At 30.5% G+C, this 23,006-nt stretch overlaps 1 protein-coding gene across 5 annotated transcripts in view; it reads left to right on the forward strand.

The window, feature by feature from the left end:
- Window positions 1–23,006, forward strand: part of LOC137918471 (monocarboxylate transporter 14) — a 55,695-nt gene continuing 32,689 nt past the window's right edge. For 2 of the 5 annotated variants that reach the window (XM_068761284.1, XM_068761285.1), the window contains exons 1-2: window positions 1–171; window positions 22,188–22,470. In XM_068761284.1, coding sequence (XP_068617385.1) covers window positions 85–171; window positions 22,188–22,470 — 370 coding nt within the window. In that variant the 5' untranslated portion in view covers window positions 1–84. Of the gene's footprint in view, window positions 182–798; window positions 1,227–11,708; window positions 11,789–22,187; window positions 22,471–23,006 lie in introns of those variants that run through there. The other 3 variants (XM_068761288.1, XM_068761286.1, XM_068761287.1) reach the window with 3 other exon arrangements.

Below are 23,006 nucleotides of genomic sequence, written 5' to 3' on the forward strand. Positions count from 1 at the left end.
GGCCCGCGACGGACGCGGGGGCGGCGTCTTTACGCGGCCAAAAGCCGCGATACCGCAAACACAGCTGAAGAACATTAAACCACCATGGGTCAAATTTCTGGCGCCGAATGCGCTCCAAATGGTGAAGACGACGAACCTCGGATTCACGTTAATCCAACTGAACAGTCGCTGGTAAGAAAATGTAAGGTTAAAAATGTAGAACCAAAACAATATATATTTTTTATCTTCAACAACAATTGAAAAGGCCAGTGGTTTAATGATGTACAAACAAATTGAAATAGTTATTAGACAAAAATACTACAGCAGTGTTACGTAAATATATGATATTATCCGTGTATTTTTGTCTAAGGCCGGTATAATGAATTTGTAATCAAGTTTTAGGATTGTCGGGCTACAATTATATACTTCTGTTTAATGTTTTTAAAGATTTTAGCTTTCAATGAACATTAGGCTTAAATATGCTGACCCGGTACTCAGCTGAAAAATTCAGTGCTGTACATCGTTACATAATTCAAATACAACTACTTCAAGGACCCTCCACTTTTACGCAAAACTAAAGTTTATCCTTCTTACGTTTATCTATGTATCATTTTAATAAAATTACAGTATTACCTAAAATTTCTATTATATATTTTATAGTCTTAAGAATATACGATTTTATTTAATTACGTACGCCGTGTTAAATAATTTAGGTGACAAGAATCTGATTCTCCCGCCACAAATCCTGCATGTTACGTCTCAACGTACGCACTTGGCGCGAGTTTGTTTAAAATTTAACAGTTGTCGTTTTGACGGCGCGAGAGGCGGTACGTGCGCGTTGTTGCGCGTCACCCGTGGATAAAACGAAACGTACAGCAGCCGTCGCAGGCACATCTGTCAACGTTACTAAAACAAAACACCAACTTATTTTTACATTAGTTCAAATATGCACTGTTAATTTCTAAAATCCTTTGCCCTTATCGTTAGTATTATTGTAACTTGTTGAAGTTAAGAATCATGGGCCTGGAAAATTAGTTTTCAATTTGTCAGGAAAGTCAAGGAATTGCAAGGTGTCAGCACCTTTATTTGGTTTGTACTTTGATATTGTTTTGCTAATAACACCAAGTGTCAAGATCAGTGATATTTTGGAATAGGTGCGTATACAGCTGTATTTAAATATGTCTAAAGTGTCCCTCAACAATGTGCCATCAAACCCTCGTATAAACCGCCTGAGAACATTTTCCAGAGTGAGTACATTTATTTTTATTTATTATTCATATATGAACTTTATTTCACCGTTAGATATTTAAACTATTTTAAGGTTTGATTAATACTCTTTCTAATTATTATTTTGCCATGGAGGTTTTACATAGGCAAATTAGTAATCCTGTTCATATTTGACAATCTCTATTGTCAAATTATATAATGTAAATTAGTAACTCCAATCTATCATTTTACATACTGAAACAAATACAATTATAATTTTAAAATAAAATTCTTGTTATATGATAAATATATCCACATAACCAAAAGATTTTTAAACATTTTATTGTGAATCATTTTTATGAGTGGAATTTTTGTTGATCTGTCAGTGCCAAAGATAATACAATAGAAAAATATTATATTTAAATTTAAGGAATTATATTTTCTCATAGTATATTCAATTATGACTTTGTATGCACTTTCTGCATCATATTTTGGTTATTAAAGCATATAACCATAGTAATTATGTTACTTAAAATTCTGTGAATGTAATTATATGAGTCTTTAGATATAACAAAACACTTAGAAACAGATAATTCATTGTTTCAATTATCTTTCATTCAAATATTTTAGTGTAATATTTGTTAATTTACAATCATCATTAACATGTTTACCTCTTTTAGTAATTGTTTAATAAACTGTAAGATACTGTACTTAATTTATTTTTCAAATAACTCATTATCTTATTCTACAATATTATCTTGTTTACAACAGAACCTCATTTAAAATCAATTAGTAGTTTTGATAAAATTCCCTATTTTATTACTTAAATAATTGGAATAGCTCTTTAATATCAAAATATAGTTAACTAAGTAACCAATTTTATTAACTTTGCTATTGTTTCTAATTATTGACAATGTAATTTTAGTCATGCATATAGGATTTTTAAATTTTGTAGGCAAAAGTAAGTAAATAATGGGTTTTTTATCATAGGACATATAATTGCAGTTTTTATGATGCTTCATGGAACTTCAAACCTTTATATCAATAATTTTCTGATGGTTTCTTCAGTTGATATAAGCAAAATTAATGATTTCCACATATTAATAAAATATTATTTGAATATTAAAATATAACATCCATAATGTTCTTGTACATTTGCCATAGAAATAAAGTTCTGTCTGGTATCCGTATTGAAATCCCAGAGTAATTAATCTAAAACATATATCCAGTCTTTTCTGGGTTATTCTGACAAAAAAATTCCATTTCCACATTAAATTTTAAATTAGAAAATAATTTTTTTTCATGAAAATATAGATGTTTTACACTTCTATTTGCCCATGGGCCATCTTCATTTTACTCTGTGAAGGATTTTTACAAGTGATAATAAAGCATAAGTATTAATTGGTCTGCTACTGTATTAAGAAAAAGTGACCACAAAAATAACAAAAACACTTCTGAGTTGGTTATGAGGACTTCTGCAAACAACACCAGGATGCATTTGGAAATCTCTGGAAGCTTAAGTTAAATGATGCCAATATAGGGAAGATCATTTTGTTTCAAGTTTTGTTAAATTTGGCTCACCTGATATTCTTTTCAAAATACTCAAGTGCATAATAATGTTAATAAATAAATAGCATTTAAATGTTCCAGCACCCGCTAGGTATAATTTTCATACCCATTGAGAACCTACGGGTTAAGATTATAATTGTTTAATATAAAGAAATATTATGTTGTAAAACCCAGTAAGGGTGAGCTTGATTTTTAAACATAACTTAAGCTAGTCATCCTACTAGGTCCTATGGAAGGTATCTTTTACCTTTTAGGTAAAAGCTAGCAAAATTCAGTAACAAAACTAACTTTAGTGTTGACGACTACAATTAAGTGGCTAATTAAGTTAAAACCTATATAATGTATTGACTATTTGACTGTATTAAATATATAGACGAATATAAACATGAAACTCCTCTTTTTTGGTATCTCAACCGCATGGCATTACATTTTTATGAGTAAAATATATTACAAGATATATCTATTATCTGATGAATACTTGTTATTAATTAAATTCATATATTTTGAATGCTGTACATACACAATATAGTAACATCATTTAAAACTATTGTTTTTTTTTATTTTTAGTTATTATCTATGGTGTAGCAAAAAGTGTAAATAAAAAGTAATATATTAATTTAAATTTAAAATGATTATTCAGCATTAAAACAATTTAAAAGGACACTTATTTCATCGTCAACTTTTTTTTCAATTTATGTTTTCCACTCTATATTTCTTTGCAAGATGTCATAGTTGTGGAGAACATGCAGGAATAAATTATATAATAACATAGCCTTTAAAAAGTTTTATGTGCAAACATTTTCTGTCATATATAGTCTAAATAACTAAACTGAACTTACTATAACTATATTCTGTTTTCAGAGTGTAAGTTCATATGGTATAAGGATTCTGTATAAGACAAATTTATAGAAATTTCTCTGAGATAATAGCTTATCAATCAAAGTATAGTGAAATAGTAAAATTAACTAAAAACAGATTCTTAAGCATGTTCTTTTAATACAAAAGGACAATAAAAATTATATTGTATCTTTTTTAGTTATATATTATGCATATGTTTATACATACAAAAGATACCTATTTTAAATTAATTCTTGGTATTTTAATAACTTTGCAATTCTATTATTGTTTTATATTTTGAGTAGGTTACAGTTTTCAACTTATTTAATAATAATCGAACTTTTTATTACGTTTATATTATAACTTATTATGTTTATATACGTATATAATTTTATATTTAAATACATTTAAAAACAGGTACTTCGTTCAATCAAGGCGATAAGTTAGATAAAAGTGTAGATAATTTGCGCATATTTTACGCTCATGTTTGCTGAGCTGAGCTGTGCAAACGGTTCCGTTAATTTGATGCGGTTTTATTCTATTTTGCGTAATATTTATTATGCTTTACTTAATCTGTTAATTTCCGTCATCTAATCAGCTGTTCAATGAAAATGATGCATGATGTTATAATTTTTTAAAATATTGTCTCTTCCTCTGTTTATATATAATACACATTGCAGGCTTTTGACTAATCACATTATCTCTGAAACCATACGGCTGAGGGACTTAAAATTCGGTAGACATGTTTCTCTTGCGATGTAGATGTCAACTGAAAGCGGGTTTTACAAAATTCCACCCGCAAGGATTTACTTTTTCATAAATAACTTTTACGGTTATTTTTTTCATGTTCCTCCATACATAAAAATACGCAAGTTAACTTATTGTTGTATATTTTAATCTATCGATCGACTTCATCGAAGTCCGCGCTCAAGGTTTCCGTGACCTTTTACAAAGCAGTCCTTGTCCTAGGATTAAAGGATATTTCGAATTGTTTTATTTCAATATAAAGGCCAACATACAAGTCAAAGGAAATAATTCTATACACGTTGTGTCATAATAATTCGTATACATATATCTATATATGGATTTATATTATTTACATTTAAATGTTTTTGCCCCCAAGTACATTTTCTGCAATTACTGACATATCCGGATTTTTACTTGAACGAAAACCTTGAAACGATAGCTTTTCGAGTCATAATTTTTACCTTACGAAACATTTTCATTCGTATAAACATATTTCTTTCATGTAATATAAATGAATTTTCAAACTTTACGGCCATAAAAAATGTTATCTTTTTAGTTGGGAGTCGTAAAAAGATAATTTAATTTATTTGTAATCAATCTAGTCGCGATTTAATTTGAAATTCTGCATTATACAATCTGGAAACTATGAAAAAACTGTATAGATTTTTATAACTTTATAAAGTAACGTTAATATAAATTGTAATTTATCAACAATATTGCATTGTTTCGTAGTTTCAAACGATGCTCAAACATTCGGCAGAACACTGCACTGTCTATTTTAAGATTTTATATACAAACCTGTGTAAATAACCAAAACTACGTCAAAATACTCTATCTGTGAACAAAACCCAACTCACTGTGTGCAGTAAGGTATAGTCCAAAGAACTGAAATGTAGGATTTTAATGAATGAATAATGTCGCTTTACTTTCGTGCTAGGGTACGACCCAATTCGTATCGTTATGAACTAGGTTGTAGTGCAATGCGGATATACGATATAGTTGTACTTATGTAGGATAGTTGTTGAAAAATTGTTTAATTTTTATATATATTATATTATATTATATAACAACAAATATAGTTAACAAAACTGGAGAGAGAGAATGACAATAGGTCACGAACAGGCTATGAAGTAATTTTCTTAATGCTACTACAATATAATCAGTATTAAACATTGATTAATCATAAATGTTTAAATATATTTTATTACTAAAACTTTTCTTTTAATCATCATCATCATTTTAGCGGTTTCACTAGATTTCCAATAGAACCAATTGGGAACGGCCTCCACGCGGCGTCTTCATACGACACACGCAAGTTCTGTCTTGTTAGGCGGTTGTCCAATCATGCCCTTACCGGACCTTGGTGTCAACTCCAGAACTTTAAAGCACCGGCGGCTATCTGTACCGCGTACTGACATTTCAACTTGAAAATTCGCTGAGCTATGTCGGCTACTTATTAGCTTAAAGCTTAACTTAGCAATAGTAACTTAGATTCTTTTAGTGACTGTTCACTATTTGTCTTCTTGGCACAACCGCGAGGATGTTTAGCCTAAATCTTATTTAGTAACTATGCTCAAGGGTTTTGGGTTACAAAACCCATCTGCTCGACTCATACCATCAATAAAATAATCCATGAAGACATTTTTATACGTACCTAGAAATGTATAAATGTTCCGCCGGATTTGAAGATTTCATTGTTCTGCTATAAAGTTTTCCCATTATCTGATTTACAATCATCGCATAAGTGCTGCAATAATTATAATCCTATAGATTTAGAGTATTTAAGCATACTAAAGATCATAATTACTTTACCAGCTGTTATGACTTCTTTGAACGCTTTTGTTTTATTCCGGAGTCCAGGCTCCAGTCGAGAGCAGTGTTATCGCTCTCTGGTAAACGCTCGAGCTTTTTGTGAATGCGGTAGTAGGTCCAAAGTGGCGTTATTAAACGCCTCTATTGTCATGACATACCATTTTATGTATCATTATCATTTCAGCCGTAACACGGCCAAAGAAGTACGCTAACCTCATCCGTATATTTCCAATAAGACCAGATGAAAGCGACATGCATACAGCGTCTTCCGACGTCTTGATGTCCTGATCTGTTCTGCGCGCTATATGGCCTCATGACCATCACCTGACAATTTATCCATTATTATGACGTAATTTTAATAAAGTCATGACTTATTTAAAATAATTCTTTTCTAGTTTCGAGGCGGTTCGGTTCACTATAACAGGGAAACCTGTGCTATGGATAGTTACATATTAAATTTTAATAACGCTTAAAATAGCAGTTTGCGACAATTTCGGTATTCAATTTCGCTGACAATATTGGTACAATATTAACATTGCCCAGTTAGAACATTAAAATGCATAGTGGACAGTAAACTTATACCGCTTGTATGACCATGTATCAAGTTACACTATTATTCACATAAAGAATTTTTAAATAGGTATATTTTTTAAAATTTGATAAATAGATCTATTATAATTTTAAAGATTTAATTACGTACTGAATTTACTCAAGTGGCAATCTTTGAGGGAGGCCTATACACACATAATGATGAATCAAAAATCCACAAGGTGAAGGGATACAAACAGACTGGATAAAGGTCGCTTCCAACTGGTCTTAAAATCTTTAAGAGAGGACTATGTCCAGCAGTGTATATCCCGTGGTTAAGAAAAGGTGATAAAGAAAAAAAATCACTTAATTTTAACCGTCATGTTTTGTATTTTTTTTTTTTTTTGTTAAAAGGAAGTATTTACATTTTATATCAAAATGAGTGCGTGGAGTGTTAACTACGTATATATTAACTGCTAATGTATAGACACGATAACAGCGTCCCGCATGTTGAATGATATCATGTAATATTCGTTGTTCTAATTCTTTTGTTAACCATTTGAAAGTCCATTGTTTGTAGATTCCTACGGTAGAATAATAGTCTCGAACTAAATGCAAAAACCATAAAAATGTAGAGCGGTATTTTTTGGTATTTATACATTGTTCAGGGTAAATGCTTATAGCTGAAAAACCATTAGAGTAAATGTTTAACTCATTTGCCTTCATTAATGTATAGTACATCCTTTCTAAGAATGAATGGTTTCAGAAATAATAAACTTAATGACAATATAATACCTGCAGACTTCGTATGGCTAGAAGTCATTGGTCTTACGTATTACAATAAAAAAATTAATTATTATTACGTAATTAAAAGTTATCACTTTATACAAGTTGATTGAAAATAAGTGAAAAAGTTATAAAGATTTATGCTTATAAATTAGCCAACCTTTCACTCTTTAAAGCTTTTGAACTCACAACAAATCACTCTGCATAGATTTTGAAATTTATGGACAACTATCTGCCCCAATAGACTTCGTACTATCAAAAGTAATTGGCGTGTCGCAATTCAGTAGAAAAAAACAAATTAAAAAAAAACTTTTTTAACATCAATTCTAATTAAATTTCATTAATTCTTAATAACAAATCACGATTGCAAAAATAAGCTATAAGTGCTCAGTTGGTCAAAAAAATAGGTCATTCCATTTTAATGTTATGTTTATTGACTTTGATTGTCGTCAAATGTTTGGTAACAGAGGTCAGGTGTATTTATTTACTAAATCGTATTTTATCTAAATATGGATACGAAGAAAATTGCTGTTTTCTATTTTTCCTAGCAATTTTTCCATTTCATGTCTTTTTTCTTACCTTGTGCCTTAACGAGAAGATACGAAAAAAATAACGGAATTGATGAAGCAATTTGAGTTTTCCGGCAAGATATCCAGAGGTTCATTTTAATTTATACTCATGACAAATTAATAAAAATGTGGTTAATGTAAAACATTTTAAATTAATTGAATATGTAAAATTAACGTTTTATTATATTTGTATTTATTATAACTCCGGCTGGTCGTGAACCGAAGTGGTCTGAAAATAGACGAGGTCTTTCATATTTTTTTTAATTTAACGTTTAATTAGTAAATATAAATTCTTATAACTTCAAAAGCACTATTTAAGTTTTAAATTTATTACATTTTAAATTATCTCTCTATTTATTAATGTTATCCGCTCTGCATGTAGTCATTGAATCACATAAAGCCAATATTTTGTAGTAAAATATAGAGTATTAGAATAATTATTCAATGAATTGAAGTCAAAATCATGTGTTCCTTATTTAAATTTGAATTAATGATTTTGTAAGTTTGAGTCTTAGAAATTATACAGAAATATTCCTAACGAATTAATTCGAAAAATAATTTATTTATTTTAATATTATATAAAAAGATGTATTTTAATGCATACTGGGAGACATTATTGTTTTGAAAAATCAACAATGCATCAATAATTAAAAGTAACATTTCGTGGTCTCGCGTATTAGTGGCTAAAAATATTCTTAATACGTATTAGGGGAACGGGAAAGTAATGTCGTTTCTGCGCATTTCGATATTTGATCGTAATTTGGTAGCTCATTTTGGGCTTGGAAGAAGACGTTGTTTTCTAGACGGCAAAAGGTGGTTGATAACGAAGGTTAATATATTGTTGATTAGACATAAAAACTTGTTAAAAATGGAATCGTGAGAATTTGACTCACGAAAACGACATTACTTTCCGGTCCCCCTAATATATGTAATGATATTTAGTTCATAACAGCATTTTCTGATTGCAAATTTAACTACTTATTTCTCCGTGATATTCTGTCAATGATTTGAGAGATGGCGTCATTATTAGTATTACGTGACGATACAATTTAATGTTCACAAGTCGCCTTGGCTTTACCTAAAATTTTTAAGAGGCCTAAAATTCTAAAATTGAAAAGCGACATACACGTATCATACATCTAGAGCGCTATTAAGTGATGCTCGAATGATTTAATTGGTTCTCAGTACGGAGCGCATAAACGTGTTTATTCGATCGATCAAATGTTGCCAATCTGGCGAATCTGATACATCTCGGCCCTAGCATAGAGACGTGCAAGCAATTATGTAACACATGGCAACGGGCCAGCGTTCCCTGCATGCATGTATCGCGGACAAATTTTATTGGAATTGGGTTGATTGGCTGCGGATGTGATGACCAGATATCCGTCTATTAAAGGGAATAAAGAGACTCGTGTTGTTTAAATGGGCATAATACCTGTATCCGATCTTCTAAATGAATATGACGAGATAAGGTCAACGGAACTAACTGTTTAAATTTCGAATTAGCAGCAATTCTGCACCGCACAAGTTTTGTCAAATATGAATTATTTTCGTGGTCACTAACGGAGTCCATACAAGCCCTTAGTTTCTAAGTTAAATATAGTAAATTATTAAATATACTTAACATTTTGTTATAAAATATCCTATACATTGATTATAACCTGTAATTAGTAGTAAGTGATGGGAATTAATTGATAAATAAAAAATGTGTATAATATGACAATACAACACGCTCCAATTTAGTCTAAATTTGAAAGACATCAAAACAAAAACTTGACAATAATTCTAATGTTGTGTGTTTGGAATTCTCGAAGTTTTAAGTTGAAGGATTTTTTTTGAAATTGAACTTTTCTTATGACTTACACAAGTGATGACGTTGAACGATCCTGTGTGGATAATGATGAACAGTGCCAGCTCAGCAATAGAGGACTGCTACTCACTCTCGTATGTCGTGGGTTCGGTTTCCAAGATAGAATCTTAGTTGTTCTAACTTTGTGCATTAATTACTTGGTCGTCTATGGACTGATACGACGACAATGTGAATAATAATATATATAAATTAATAAAAAAAATCTTTGGGCTTTCACGCAAACGACATATGTTTTCCGTGTAATTATCTGTTTAAAATTCTTTAATGTAACGGACATAAACTATCATCTCTTTCTGACCTTGGTGATATTTATTAACGCAATAAACAGCTGGCCCTGGAATGTCATGTATATGAGTAATTGTTTAATTGCTCATATCTAGTGGGGTTAAATGTTGCTAACAATAGCTCCACTTTGTAAAGCTTTACAAAAAATAACGTAAGAGAATTAAAAGATAGGAAAGTATTCGATAACAAGGTGAATTAAAGTAAATCCTTTCGTTTTTTAATATCTTCATTACGTTAGTATACATTTTTTTCTACAGGAAAGTTATTTTACAAAGATTAGTATACACTATACATTAATATTTTTCTTTATTATTTTGTATAAATTTATAAATATTTGTGAGTGTATTATCACTTCAAAAAATAGATTTATTACAGTCGCATATTTATCTGATAAAGTCCATTGCAGAGCCAAAAATGTTCTGAAACAATATTGTTTATATCAATACGAATATTTACATTGTAATAACAATAATAAAATACTTTGTAATAATTAATAAAATATTTTACTAATTATATTATGTTATTAATGTGACATATAAATGTATCATTTGTCATATTTTGTAAGTATTTTATAATAATGGTTAAAAATTTATTAAAAAATGTAAGGCGATATTTCAAACGAGAACTGTAAACCATAGCATGTAGTATTTTGCAAACAATGGCACTGTTAATACTATTCTGTTTTTTAACCACATAACCAATTAAAATGTTAATAATTTCCGTTGTCCTATTACACACAATTAACGAAGTAATTTTGAGTTCCTCTATTCTTTATATGCTTACTGAATATTTATTTTCGTTGACAAATGCATGAAGCTTGTTAGCGTTTACAGCTTAAAAAGTTTGAGGTGACAAGAGCGCTAAAGACACTGATCCTAGACTTCAAAGTATCTTAATTCAAACGCGTGTTGGTTAGACCGTTATATTAGAGTCACTCATAAATTGCCGGATTTTTCATAAACGAAACAATATAAAATACACACCGTCATCATGATCATTATTTCAGCCATAGCACATCCACTGATGACCTAGGACCGGTTGGAAACTGCTTCTTTCTAGCGTCTTCTGACCACCTTTACGACGCTATTCTGCTCCAGAACTTTATGGTCCTAGTGGCCATCTGGTCTGCGCGCTACGTGGCCTGTCACTTCAGCTTGTCATTCCTATTGTTTATATTACTATCGTTCGTCTACGGATCTCCTCAGGAAATTCCGAACACGGCCCCGTTGAGCTATTGTATGCTTCCCAATTATAAAAATACACGCATTTGTATAAAGTTATTTAGGTTACGAATATTTAAATAAAATTTATCAAGCATGTCATCTTTTTCGTGTATATATAACAAGGCCTTTGTACTTTTCTTAGTAAAACGTACGCGTATCAAAGAAAAATGCCAAATTGATAAGAATGATAATGATATAATTGGGATATAAATTATCAGAGCAAAGTGATTAGTTTATCTTATTATCAAATTGTACTCAAGTCGATAGGTGACCTTATCATTACGAATTGCTTTTGCAGCTGGACTGTCGTGTTACTTTCGTTAAGTGTATTTCTTCAATTGCCATTATATCCTTATTGACCTGCAAAGGGAATAATGGTAAGTGTTTTGTAGTTATATTATGCGAAAACATTTTTTCTCCTGTTCATGTTTGTCCTTGGAAATAATTAGTAAAAATAGAAATTATTTTTTTATTTTTACTAATTATTATTATTAAACACATATTATTTTTTTAAAATTAATTTACTTAAATATGTTACACACATGTATGGAATGTTATACGCATGTTCACTACAACTGATAATTTTTAACCGTATTAAAATTCAACATTTAAATCGTAATGTTTTTCGATGTAATAACATCCTATTTATCCTTCACTGAAAGGCGATAACAAAGTATAGTATTACGTGATATGTTTAGTATGCGAATAGTTAAATAGTACGTAGTATATCACATAGGCGAAGGTAGTATCCGACAAGCGTGCGGTACTAATCAATTAATGGCAATCGACATCACGTGGCAGCGTCTTACGCAGGCCCTGCGTTATAACGGTTTAGGGTTGACGTGTTGTATATTCAAATAAATCAGTCATGGAGAAATGTTTAACGTATTATTTTTTTAAAGCCAATAATATTTCAAACTAAAAATATTATTACAAAAAACGTTTCTTTTTAAAAAATTGTTAGTTAATTCTTTATTTTTAAATATTTATAAGTGAATTTTCTTTAGTGCTGTTTATTGAATAAAGTTTGGGTTTAAAAAATTAATGAAAAAAAATCCTGTCAGCCCTATGGCGTCCGCGTGGCGACAAATGTTGTAATAAATGGTGTCCACAATTATTATACAAATGACTGCCTCATAATTATCCTTGAAGTGTCTGTTTACAATCAAGTCTTGTCTCAGATCATTGTTTCGAAGCGTGACGCTTGTGATCTCCCTACGAAGATCAGATTCTTACTAATATTACATTGATAGAATTCTTTTATAAAAAGTCACCTTACGTAAGGAAAACAGATATATGTTTTTTTTTTTTTAATGATAAAATATACGCGTTTAGAATGTTATAGGAAATACATACTAAAAAGCATTACACATTAGAAAGTATATTATCTATATAATGTTGTTTTGTTAATGGATAGTGGTTAATTTCGTAATTTTTTTTTAGTTTCCTACCCATGGACTATAGATATGCTACTGTGAAGTTTTGAGCAAGCTACGTCTTTTAGTTTGAGTTTGACAGCAAATAAAAAAATTACTTTTATCAAAAAATTTCGTTTGTTGATTAAGCATTAACTTTTGCTTAAAAAAGGGTCACTCTTATAATTATTGCGCCTTGGGTTTAGTTACTAAAATGTATATATATATATATATATATCTTTATTTGTTATGATCGGTTATTTATGGGCTAATATATATTTTTATTTGTTTCTACCGGTACTTTAAAATTTAATTGGATTTCTTATAGAACAAAAGGAATGTTATGAAGAAATATACATTGATATTACTCCATAAACCAAAGTGGATGAATCTCTAGGTTAACTGGTAAAATTTTGTGAAAACAGTATTGATTAAACCCTTAATCGATGGGATTTCCCGGTTAACAAGATAGTTATTGCTGGAAAGTCCCAGTCTATAAGTGAACATCGATCGTGCCCTTAGCGGCGACTCCTAGTTACCATGAGAATATCCTTTGCGTGTATAAGTATAACAGCGTTGTCCTTGTTCTCGTTTTCCCGTGACCAGTATCAATAGCATTTGAAGTAGAATTGGTATGTAGTATCTGATAACAGATAACAATGAAACTTCAATGAAATATTGCCAAACAATATTAGTTATAGATTATTATACAGTTTAAATTTTCGTTAGAATTTTTTATTAAAGTAAAAAGTGATTCGTTATAAATGGAAAAATCACCCGGTTATATATTAATTTCGTTAACAAATAAGTTTTGTATTTTTTATAAGATGTAAAATTTACCTAAAAATTTAAGTATTTTATTAATAGTTAATAATAAATGTAATATAAAGAATCGGCAATTCTGTATAATTACTGCAAAGTGTGGATTATATAAGATTGTACCCCGGGAATCGAAATCGCGACCTACGATCGCAAGCCTCGGTCCTTCACCGCTGAGCTACCACTGCCTTTTGAATTCAAAAAATATCAATATTAATGTTTCTTTTTTCTATTATTATACTAAATGGTTTCTTTATCGAACCCCTTTCCTAGATTTTGTGGGTATTAATTTATTAACATTGAATAGTACTAACTAAATTGTATCGAAGCCGAAATCAAAATGAGTAATCTATTTAAACATATACAATTTTCGTATGAAATTAAATATTAACCAGTGTGTGTAATTATGTGTATACAGATTGAATATGTATTCCGATACGAAACAGTGCCAAGGGTTCGTTAAACTTACGTCCTTTCAACCTACCAGTTTGGAGTTCATTGTTTTGAAATTTTTATTATTTTTTTTTTCTTAATGGAAAGTTACTTTAATGTTTTGATTAATTACGCGTTTTCTTTGAAAATATTAATTTAACCAAACGAAAGGATTTCCTTGGTACCCTTGATACTGAATTATTAGCAAGTCACTATGATCAGAACGACAAGCAGTCACCGAGGTCGTTACATCTCTTTCATTTAAATTAAATTCAAGAAGGTATTACAAGAAGAAAAAATAATTTAGAAATAAAATTAATTTTGCAATTTTCGTTAATTTACCATTGAGTTGTTTATATTTTTAATGAATTACAATTTGACATATTTTTATTCTTTAAATTATTATTTCGTTATCGAGATTATCGAAGATCGATTTTCTCGAGTTTAAAAAAATTATTAAACTTTAGAAACATATCATTAAATAAAATACATGTTAACAGTTTTTCCAGTCGAGACATAACAAATATAATTTTTATTTTTTTCTTGATAGTCATATGGTAAATTGTTAGTATGTATGATTCTTAACCCGTATGTAAGTTTAAAAAACGTGCCGTATTAGTAATAATATCTCACTGATAAAAGCATCGTGTTTAATATAGTTTAAAGTTAACAATAACATTTCCTTATTTTATTCATATGTAATCTAATTTGTTTTTATTTTAAAAATACCTCTATGATTTAACAAGATGAAAATCAGTCTTAACTTTTTTCCTTCTAGTAATACTATATAAAAAAATGTTGAAAATCAACTAATATTAAAATTATAATATAATACGGTAATAACACAGATTGTGTACGCGTCTAATAAATCCATATTAGGAAACCGGTAGCTCAGACAATAAAATATTTGAAAATTAGGAATAGAATAAAAACATTTGTATGTATATATTCTCTATTTAACTATTCCAAAAAATATATTTGCACCCAATATAAAAATTCCTGTAGCAGAAAAAACCTTTAGTGTTAAATAAATTTAATTTAATAATACACTATAAATTTATTTTTACTAAAAATCAGCAAGCGCTCTTGTATATTTTTTATTAACTCGGGCAAATTACGCTAGCATGATATTGTATAGTAGTATTAATAAATTAATGAAATAATTACACGGTTGTTATTACAACAACCGTGTAATTATTCATAAAGAATATTACTTTAAAAAAATGTATAATATTATAGCGGGTAATGTCAAGCATATCCAAAGCATTAGGCCAGAAATGAAACTTAATACATTTTAACGCAATAATTTTTAAACATGATAAAAATATAGCGGGAATTAGAAAGATATCACTGTATTTTATGGTTCTCATAATGGATTTATTGATGTTTAGTTCGTAAACACTTCCTCTACGCAAATTTTCCTCTCGACTAAGGTGACGCATTTCTGAATATAGTGATGACTGCTTCAGTGTTTATTTAACAAATAATAACATTATTATTATAATATATTAAAAACACTTTATTAAGTAAGAATTTGAATGAATTCTTATTGTTTTTTAACATTATTCTTAACGTTTGAAAGACATTAAGAAAAAAGTTTTTGTTTTCATACGTACAAACGTCGTGTTTGGTTCTGCCCTTTTTTGTAATAAAAAAGTTAAAGTAAAAATAAGGAAAAGATGACCGTTGAGTCTTAAATACTTAAGTAAAGACTGGCAAGCGCTCACAAAGATACACGACCTCGTTAAGGTCGTCAAAACACACTACGAGTAGATGAAGGCCGCTTACAAACAACTCCTTTTGGAAATCTATGGGGAAAATGTATAGCTGTGGACATCCTGCGGCTAAAATAATAATGAATTTAGAATGCACTTTAACAGTATTTTTAATCCCATATTGGTTAAATTCTTTTTAATCCGTCATTATTTGTATTTAATTATTTTGTCATCATACACAGTACAAAAAAGTAAATGACCAATTTCATCTCTCTGGCTTACTAATAAAGCCGGAACTATTAGTTTTGTGACATCTTCGTGGCCTCTTGACAATTATTCCTTGTTCATTTAACGGTGCCATAAAATCGCGTTTTCATAGACGCCCACAGAAAGCCTTCTTTCACCTTCACCTTCATATTTCTAGGGGGAATATAAAGATATCAAAATCGCCACGCTTGGCAGACGGGTTGGCGATCGCAGTGTGGTAGTACGCAGAGGACACTGCAACCCATATTTTGGAAACTTGTTTGTAAACAGTGGCAATCATTTAATGCACAAATTTTAAAGAATATAAGATTGTATCTCGGGAATCGAACCGTCGAGATACAATCCCCTACTATAAATAGAACGTAAATGTAAATAAAAAGTGTTTTTTTTTAACTTTGAAGAGCAAATGCCGTGTTTAGCATTGCTTACGTCTTCATGTCACGTTTTTTAAACATTTAACCCCGTCGCGTACACAAAGCACTGTAAAACACTTGATTTATATAGATCTTATTGAAAACAGTTTTCCTTTTGTAAACAGATGGCCAAGGTTGGAGTTTTTTTTTTATTGATAAACATTATTTGTAAGTGGATATAAAGAATACACAAAGTATTGAAGGTGCTTAGGCAAGAGCTGTGTAAAGTAACCAAATTGAAAAGTTCGCTCAAGGTCAAAGTTAAATATTTCAGGAATTTTTTTTTAAAATATTTCTTGATATTACATATTTTTTTATATATTTCTTGATATTTATAATCAACCTTCATTTGATTTATTAGACGTTGTGGATAATGCCTTCTGCTTTCAGCGTTTATATTGAAGGTACTCGGTATAATACTATTACGCAACGTGCAAGTTGTGCGTCCTTAACTTTGTTTTTATAGTTCCTTGTTATAAAGTCAATTTGTATAAAGATCACGCTTTCCGAGCCAGTCGTCGTTGGTACCGATAAATATCTAATTTATAGAGTACCTTTAGCTTTGATTTAATAACCTATAGTAGCTCGGTTTCCGCTCTTACGTTCATAGCTTATTGTTTACCAGATAAAAAAGAACATTCATAAATAATTGGACTTGTTTTATTACAACGACGTGATTGTGAAATTTAAAATTCTCATCGGCATAGTTCATAAAACGGTACGTCAAATGAACCCAATAATATGTTAATGTAAAAAAGGTACTTGTATAGCTTAGATTTTCTAGTTGAATTGGCAAGGTGGACAAGTTAAAGTCAAAATAGCTTTATCGAGTAAGATTTATAATCGACTGTTTAAAATTAAGTTTACGTTAGTTTATAACTCGTCACCTACTGAGAAAAACTAACAAGATGCTCTGTTATGTTGGTAATTTTATTGTTTTTTTAAGAAAAAAATATTCTTAAAATGAGCACTACTCATTTCCAAACATCCTTATAGTGATTATACTCTGAATCAGAGTAATATGATTTTGGTAGAGGCTATACTTAGTAAATTTTGTATTTACAAAGAGATAAATTTACTAACTTTTAACAAGGACAGACGACCTTGTTAAAGTCGTCGGAAGACGCTTAATGGAGACTGTTGGCAGCCAGTCCTAAAGGAAATCTAGTAGAAGTAGTAGTATCTGGTAGAAGCCTATGTTCAGTTACAGACTTCTACGCCTGAAATGACGATGATATCGCTGAAATCTATTAAACATTCGAAATAGGTTAATCACTTTCAATATTTCGTATCTTGAAATATACACGCATTTATATTCTGCAGTCTTACACTAAAGCCTCGTTTGCGTGTTAGTAATAAACTATAATGGAAAATTCATACACGCTTACGATTGGCGACAATAAAAAGCGTATTACAGTAGTGACGTGACTCCTATAAATTCGCAGTACATTAATTTTAATGGTGAATTAACTTTAGTTTGTGCTTTTGTTTTAACGAGGTGATCCAGATCAAACTCGGAGATCATCACCCGAGTTATGGTCGTGCACTTTAATAACCGTAGATTGTAATACGTACGCGAAATAATTCGAACAATCAATTGTATTGTATCATTATAAAACGTTAGGATTTAAACTTTGATACTTTATTAAAAACTATACTTTTGAAACGTCTAATGCAAACATAAGTTCTATTGTACTTTTTTCTCTATTATTATCAAACTATATATATTTTCTTGCGTGTACAATAAAAAATATTAAATTAAATTAGTTCGTTTAGCAGGTACTCCATATTAGACACTTTTTAAAAATTTGATATATTTAACATTAATATTTATTTACGTATCTAGGTGTAATTTCAGATCATTACAAGTCCAATACATGTATCTCTAGGGTGTATGTAATTGAGGTAACTACGGCAAAACAGAGAGAGAGAATCATTATAGTATTTTGTAAATTTTTCATCGTCTTCATCACGTCAGCTGATAGATGCCCAGTAAAGGATAAGTCCCCTCTAAAGATCTTATAGATACGATGACCGATTACCAGGCTCTGCCCACACTCAATGACTTTTCGCGAGGTCAACGAAGTTTTCATGTTGATATCTAATTATATTTCGTCAAAAAAAACCTTTAATCGATTCTATGAAGTAAGAGACTAAAAATTTTAGCCTTCGCGAAAATATAAACCATCATTTTTTTAATTCAGTGTAGTTTTTCACATTCGGGAAGCATACACAACACATCCAGTTCTTAGAACAGCACATTATTAGTATAGTCTTACGAATGACCCTTCAATAATCGAACGCATGGAAATCCCTAATGATTATCAACTAATCGATATACCTACCTGCTTTTATATATACTAGCAATTTTATTATGAGTGAATCTATTTTATGTAAGATTATATATATGCTTGAAATGACTAAGCGATTTAAAGTCTCATTCTATAATAAAAGCGTGTCTTGTTGAAGATTGTTATACCATAGCTTAATACTTACATTCGGTGCGGTTATTTATTCAACGTTAGCTAAAAGAAAAATCTTTTTTTTTGCAAGGAGACAAAACTCATATTATCTAACGTTCCACAAAGGTAGAGTGTTATTTTTTTAATAACTTAAGTTCTCGAAGGCATTTTACAAACATTACATAGGTGTATTCATACTCTAATTTTATATTAAATAAAAACAATACAGAAACCATGAAAAGCTTTCGTTTTGTATGCAGAAGATTATGCTGATGATACTTTAAGTTTTGAAGATGTAAGGTCATTGTAACCTTTTTATAACTTATTAGTAGTCATTAAAATAAAGTTGTTATTTTAAAAACTGTTTGAAATATATCCTCATAAAATGTTCTAGAATTATTATTAAATATTTTCTCAATATATTACGGCTATGCAGCAAATGTCAGCAATAAATTTGTAGTAAATATTACACCTGTCCACGAGTTGCTTCAATGTTAAGACAAGATAAAGTATAACATTTATTTTAAATGCATACGATGTACTCTTGAATTATTTCAATACTCGTGAATACTAGAGAAGACGAAGAATATGCAATACACGGAAAGTAATTTATTAGTTTTATTATGTTTCCACTGTAGGGACACGATTCTTATCTTCAAGAATTTACTATAATACTCCGCCTCGTGGTTCCTCTATCTAAGTACTACATAATACTGTTACCTCTTGATATTATTTTTACATCATTTGTGAGCTCCACTTATTTTCTGTTAGTGTGAGTGGTGCCATCCCGAAGGCTTTTACAGCTTCATCTGAGCTGAGTTCACGGATCGGAAGGGTCCGCGAACTTAAAAACTTACAAACTAAAAGATAAAGCTGGTAAGGCGTACCAGTTGCACGTTGATGCTCGCACGTAGCAAAGGGCTCTACCCGTGTACGAGTAGAGCTGTGTGAGCTCCAGTGTCATACATTGGAAGTCTACTTGGCTTCGAACTCGTGACCTACGTTCGCTATTCGCGGTCGCTAACAATTAAGCTTTCATAGCACTATCATCATCATCATTTCAGTCATAAAATGTTCACTGCTGGATTTTGACATTCCTCATAATTTTCCAATAAGACTAGTCAGTCGCCTGCATCCAGCGTCTTCCGATGATCTTAAGAATGATGAGCGACGGTTGTTTAGCATTATAGTAATTTTATATTATCTTGTGTGTTCTTTTTTTAAGTCGAAAATATTATAAGCCGGCATTATCTTATTAAATCTTGTTGATGGGTTGAAATGACGACGACGGCTATATAAATAAACTATATACAGTACCGATCTCTTACGTTATAATAGAGCTGCCATGAACAATAATCGTAGCATTTGACAGGCGGGTTGGCGATCGCGATATTATGGTAGGCAGGGAATGCTGCTGCCCATTGTCTGGAAACTTGTGAGCAATAGCAATACTATATAATTAATGCACAAAGTGTGAATTATAAAAGATTGCATCCCGGGAATTCGACCCGCGACCAAAAATCGCAAGTTTTAGTTCTTTACCAATAAATCATAAATACCACCGCACGCAGTGTAAAAGCTATGCTTAGTTTAGTCTAATAAATTTTTTAAAAGGACCGGAAAGCAATGTCGTTTCTGTCGCCATATTTTACAGAAAAACCGATTGATTTTTACCGCACGATGGTTGTTGATAACGAATATGAATATTTTGTTGATTAGAAATAAAAACTTGTTAAAAATGTAGTCATGTGAATTTTACTTAAGAAAGCGACATTACTTTTATAATACTAATTATTATTAATTTTATAATACGTAATTAATTTTAAATATGGAAACAGTCATAACAAGTTGTTTGTTATAAATTACAGCAATGCGGCGGTAATTTCTCGTTATATTTATTGACTTTATAATCGAGAAGAAATATGTTTTCAATGTGTTTTTCGAATTCTTCCGCATTAGTGTATTTATAAAATTATAGTAAATTGTCAGTTATTTAATTTGTTCCTTTATGTGACGATCCGAGCCTAGTAATACCCGATAGTAACTTTTACGACTTCTTCATTACGGAATAATGACACTTAGAATTTTACAAATTTAAAAACCTAGATAAAACTGCGCTTGCGTTTGCTACTTCGATTAAGATTATACGTCAACTACGTTTTCTTTTCTTTGGCGTTGGAATATTGGGCTTTTATAAATCAGACAGAATAAATGTTAATAATTATCACTAAACATGTTTAAAATCCATCCTGGGTAATAAGTGGAAAGACCCCGTGCCTCAAGAAATTGTTGTTATATAAAAGGAAGAAAAAATCTCATGTGGACTTTCATCTTCTACCTAAAAATGTCTTCTATTTTGAGATGGCAGAGAGCAAGCCAGATTATAGTGGCCAGTGTCTAGTGTTGATTCGATTTTTCAAGAGATCTCGATCTTGAAAGCTAGAAGTATCTTGCTTTCTAAAGGCGATCTACCAACAAGATAAGAGTAAAAACTCATTACTTTAATAACTCCGGAGGCAAACTCTAATCCACACGTGTGAGCCAGTCTCGCGTGCTAAATTTCTGAGGGCTTGTGCTAGGAATAGTCTTAATTTCTAGGGTCGCTGTTATCGTAATCTATGGTGTTATCGAGGCAATCGCTTCGTGAGATTGGAAAAGAAGAAATATTCATTTTGTATAATCCAGTTTTTTTTATTTGGTTTGCCCTTACATATAAAATGATGAATAAAATAAATCAAATTATGATGCCTTTTCATATTCATTTAGTTTTTACGCTACTATAATATGATTTAATTCAAATAAAACTTTCTTTATTTAGTTAAAATGATGTCAGTCAGTAAATTGGTAATAGATAAGTAAATGGAAAATAGACCTGAAGAGTATCACAATTATTTTACACTGTTTAGAAATCTTGTGGTTTTATATAATAATAAAACAAACACTATGTATACTAGGTTTTTTATGAATTCATATATGGTATAAAATTTTGGTTCATTATTTAAGCTTTCCCTTCGAGCCGAGTAATTAGTGGGTCTAGACTATTTTAGTGCTGTGTTTAATATAACGTTTAATACAACCTAACGTTGACGTCACCAGTGAATAATCGCACGTGACGCCAATATTGGTTTACACCCAGCGAAGAGGATGCGGGCTTCCAGCATTCAGTCTTCTCCAATATCTACTTAGATATATAAACATGTTTAAAAATGTGTATATTTACTGTCAAAATAAAAATTGTGTTATTTTGTTATAGACGGAAAGTGAGACATCATGTGAAGAAGCAGCAAGACTGACCGCGGAAGGAGCTGGCGAAGCTGACGATGATGAGGCTTACGATTACGGAGCCCTACCTCCTCCACCCGACGGTGGCTATGGATGGGTGGTCGTGTTCGCTTCCTTCATGTGCAACTTGGTTGTAGACGGCATAGCATATACCTTTGGTATATTCCTACCAGAGCTTGTAACGTATTTCGGCGAAGGGAAAGGAACAGTTGCCTGGGTGGGCAGTTTGCTTTCGGGAGTATATTTGGCTGCAGGTAATTACTTTTCCAATATTACATATTACTATTATGTTTCTATTCAAACTGTAAACTTTCACATATAATTCATTAACGATAACTATCACAAATTAGGTTCTCTTATGCCGTGTTTTAGTTTCGGGGGCGTTGTTCATTGATAAAAATAAAAGGATGATGTGTCGGTGTATAAATACCTAACTAATTTTATCGATTCTTGTGTAATATAGTTATTTTTATTGAAGTTATAGGAGTATTCATTTACACAAATAATAAATAATATTTTAAATTGCCAATGAACATTGTAATACAAACTTATATTTTTGGTGATTAAAGATAGATATTTTTTCCTGTAAATAGTATACGTAATTGGACATAAATTATCTGGGTGACATATCTACGGACGAAACACCTAATTAATGAAAAAGTAAAGATATCCATTAATCAAAAATCCATAAATAAGTTTAATAGCTCTAATACCGAGCTAATTATTAAAAATATCAATGTCTTTCACCGTGTATGTAAAAAAATTGATGGATTTAGAGTAATATCCAAGT

This window comes from Battus philenor, unplaced genomic scaffold (genome assembly GCF_028537555.1).
Source record: "Battus philenor isolate CCGP_79_NKW_IND1 unplaced genomic scaffold, ilBatPhil1.0.hap1 SCAF_14, whole genome shotgun sequence".
NCBI lineage: Eukaryota > Metazoa > Arthropoda > Insecta > Lepidoptera > Papilionidae > Battus > Battus philenor.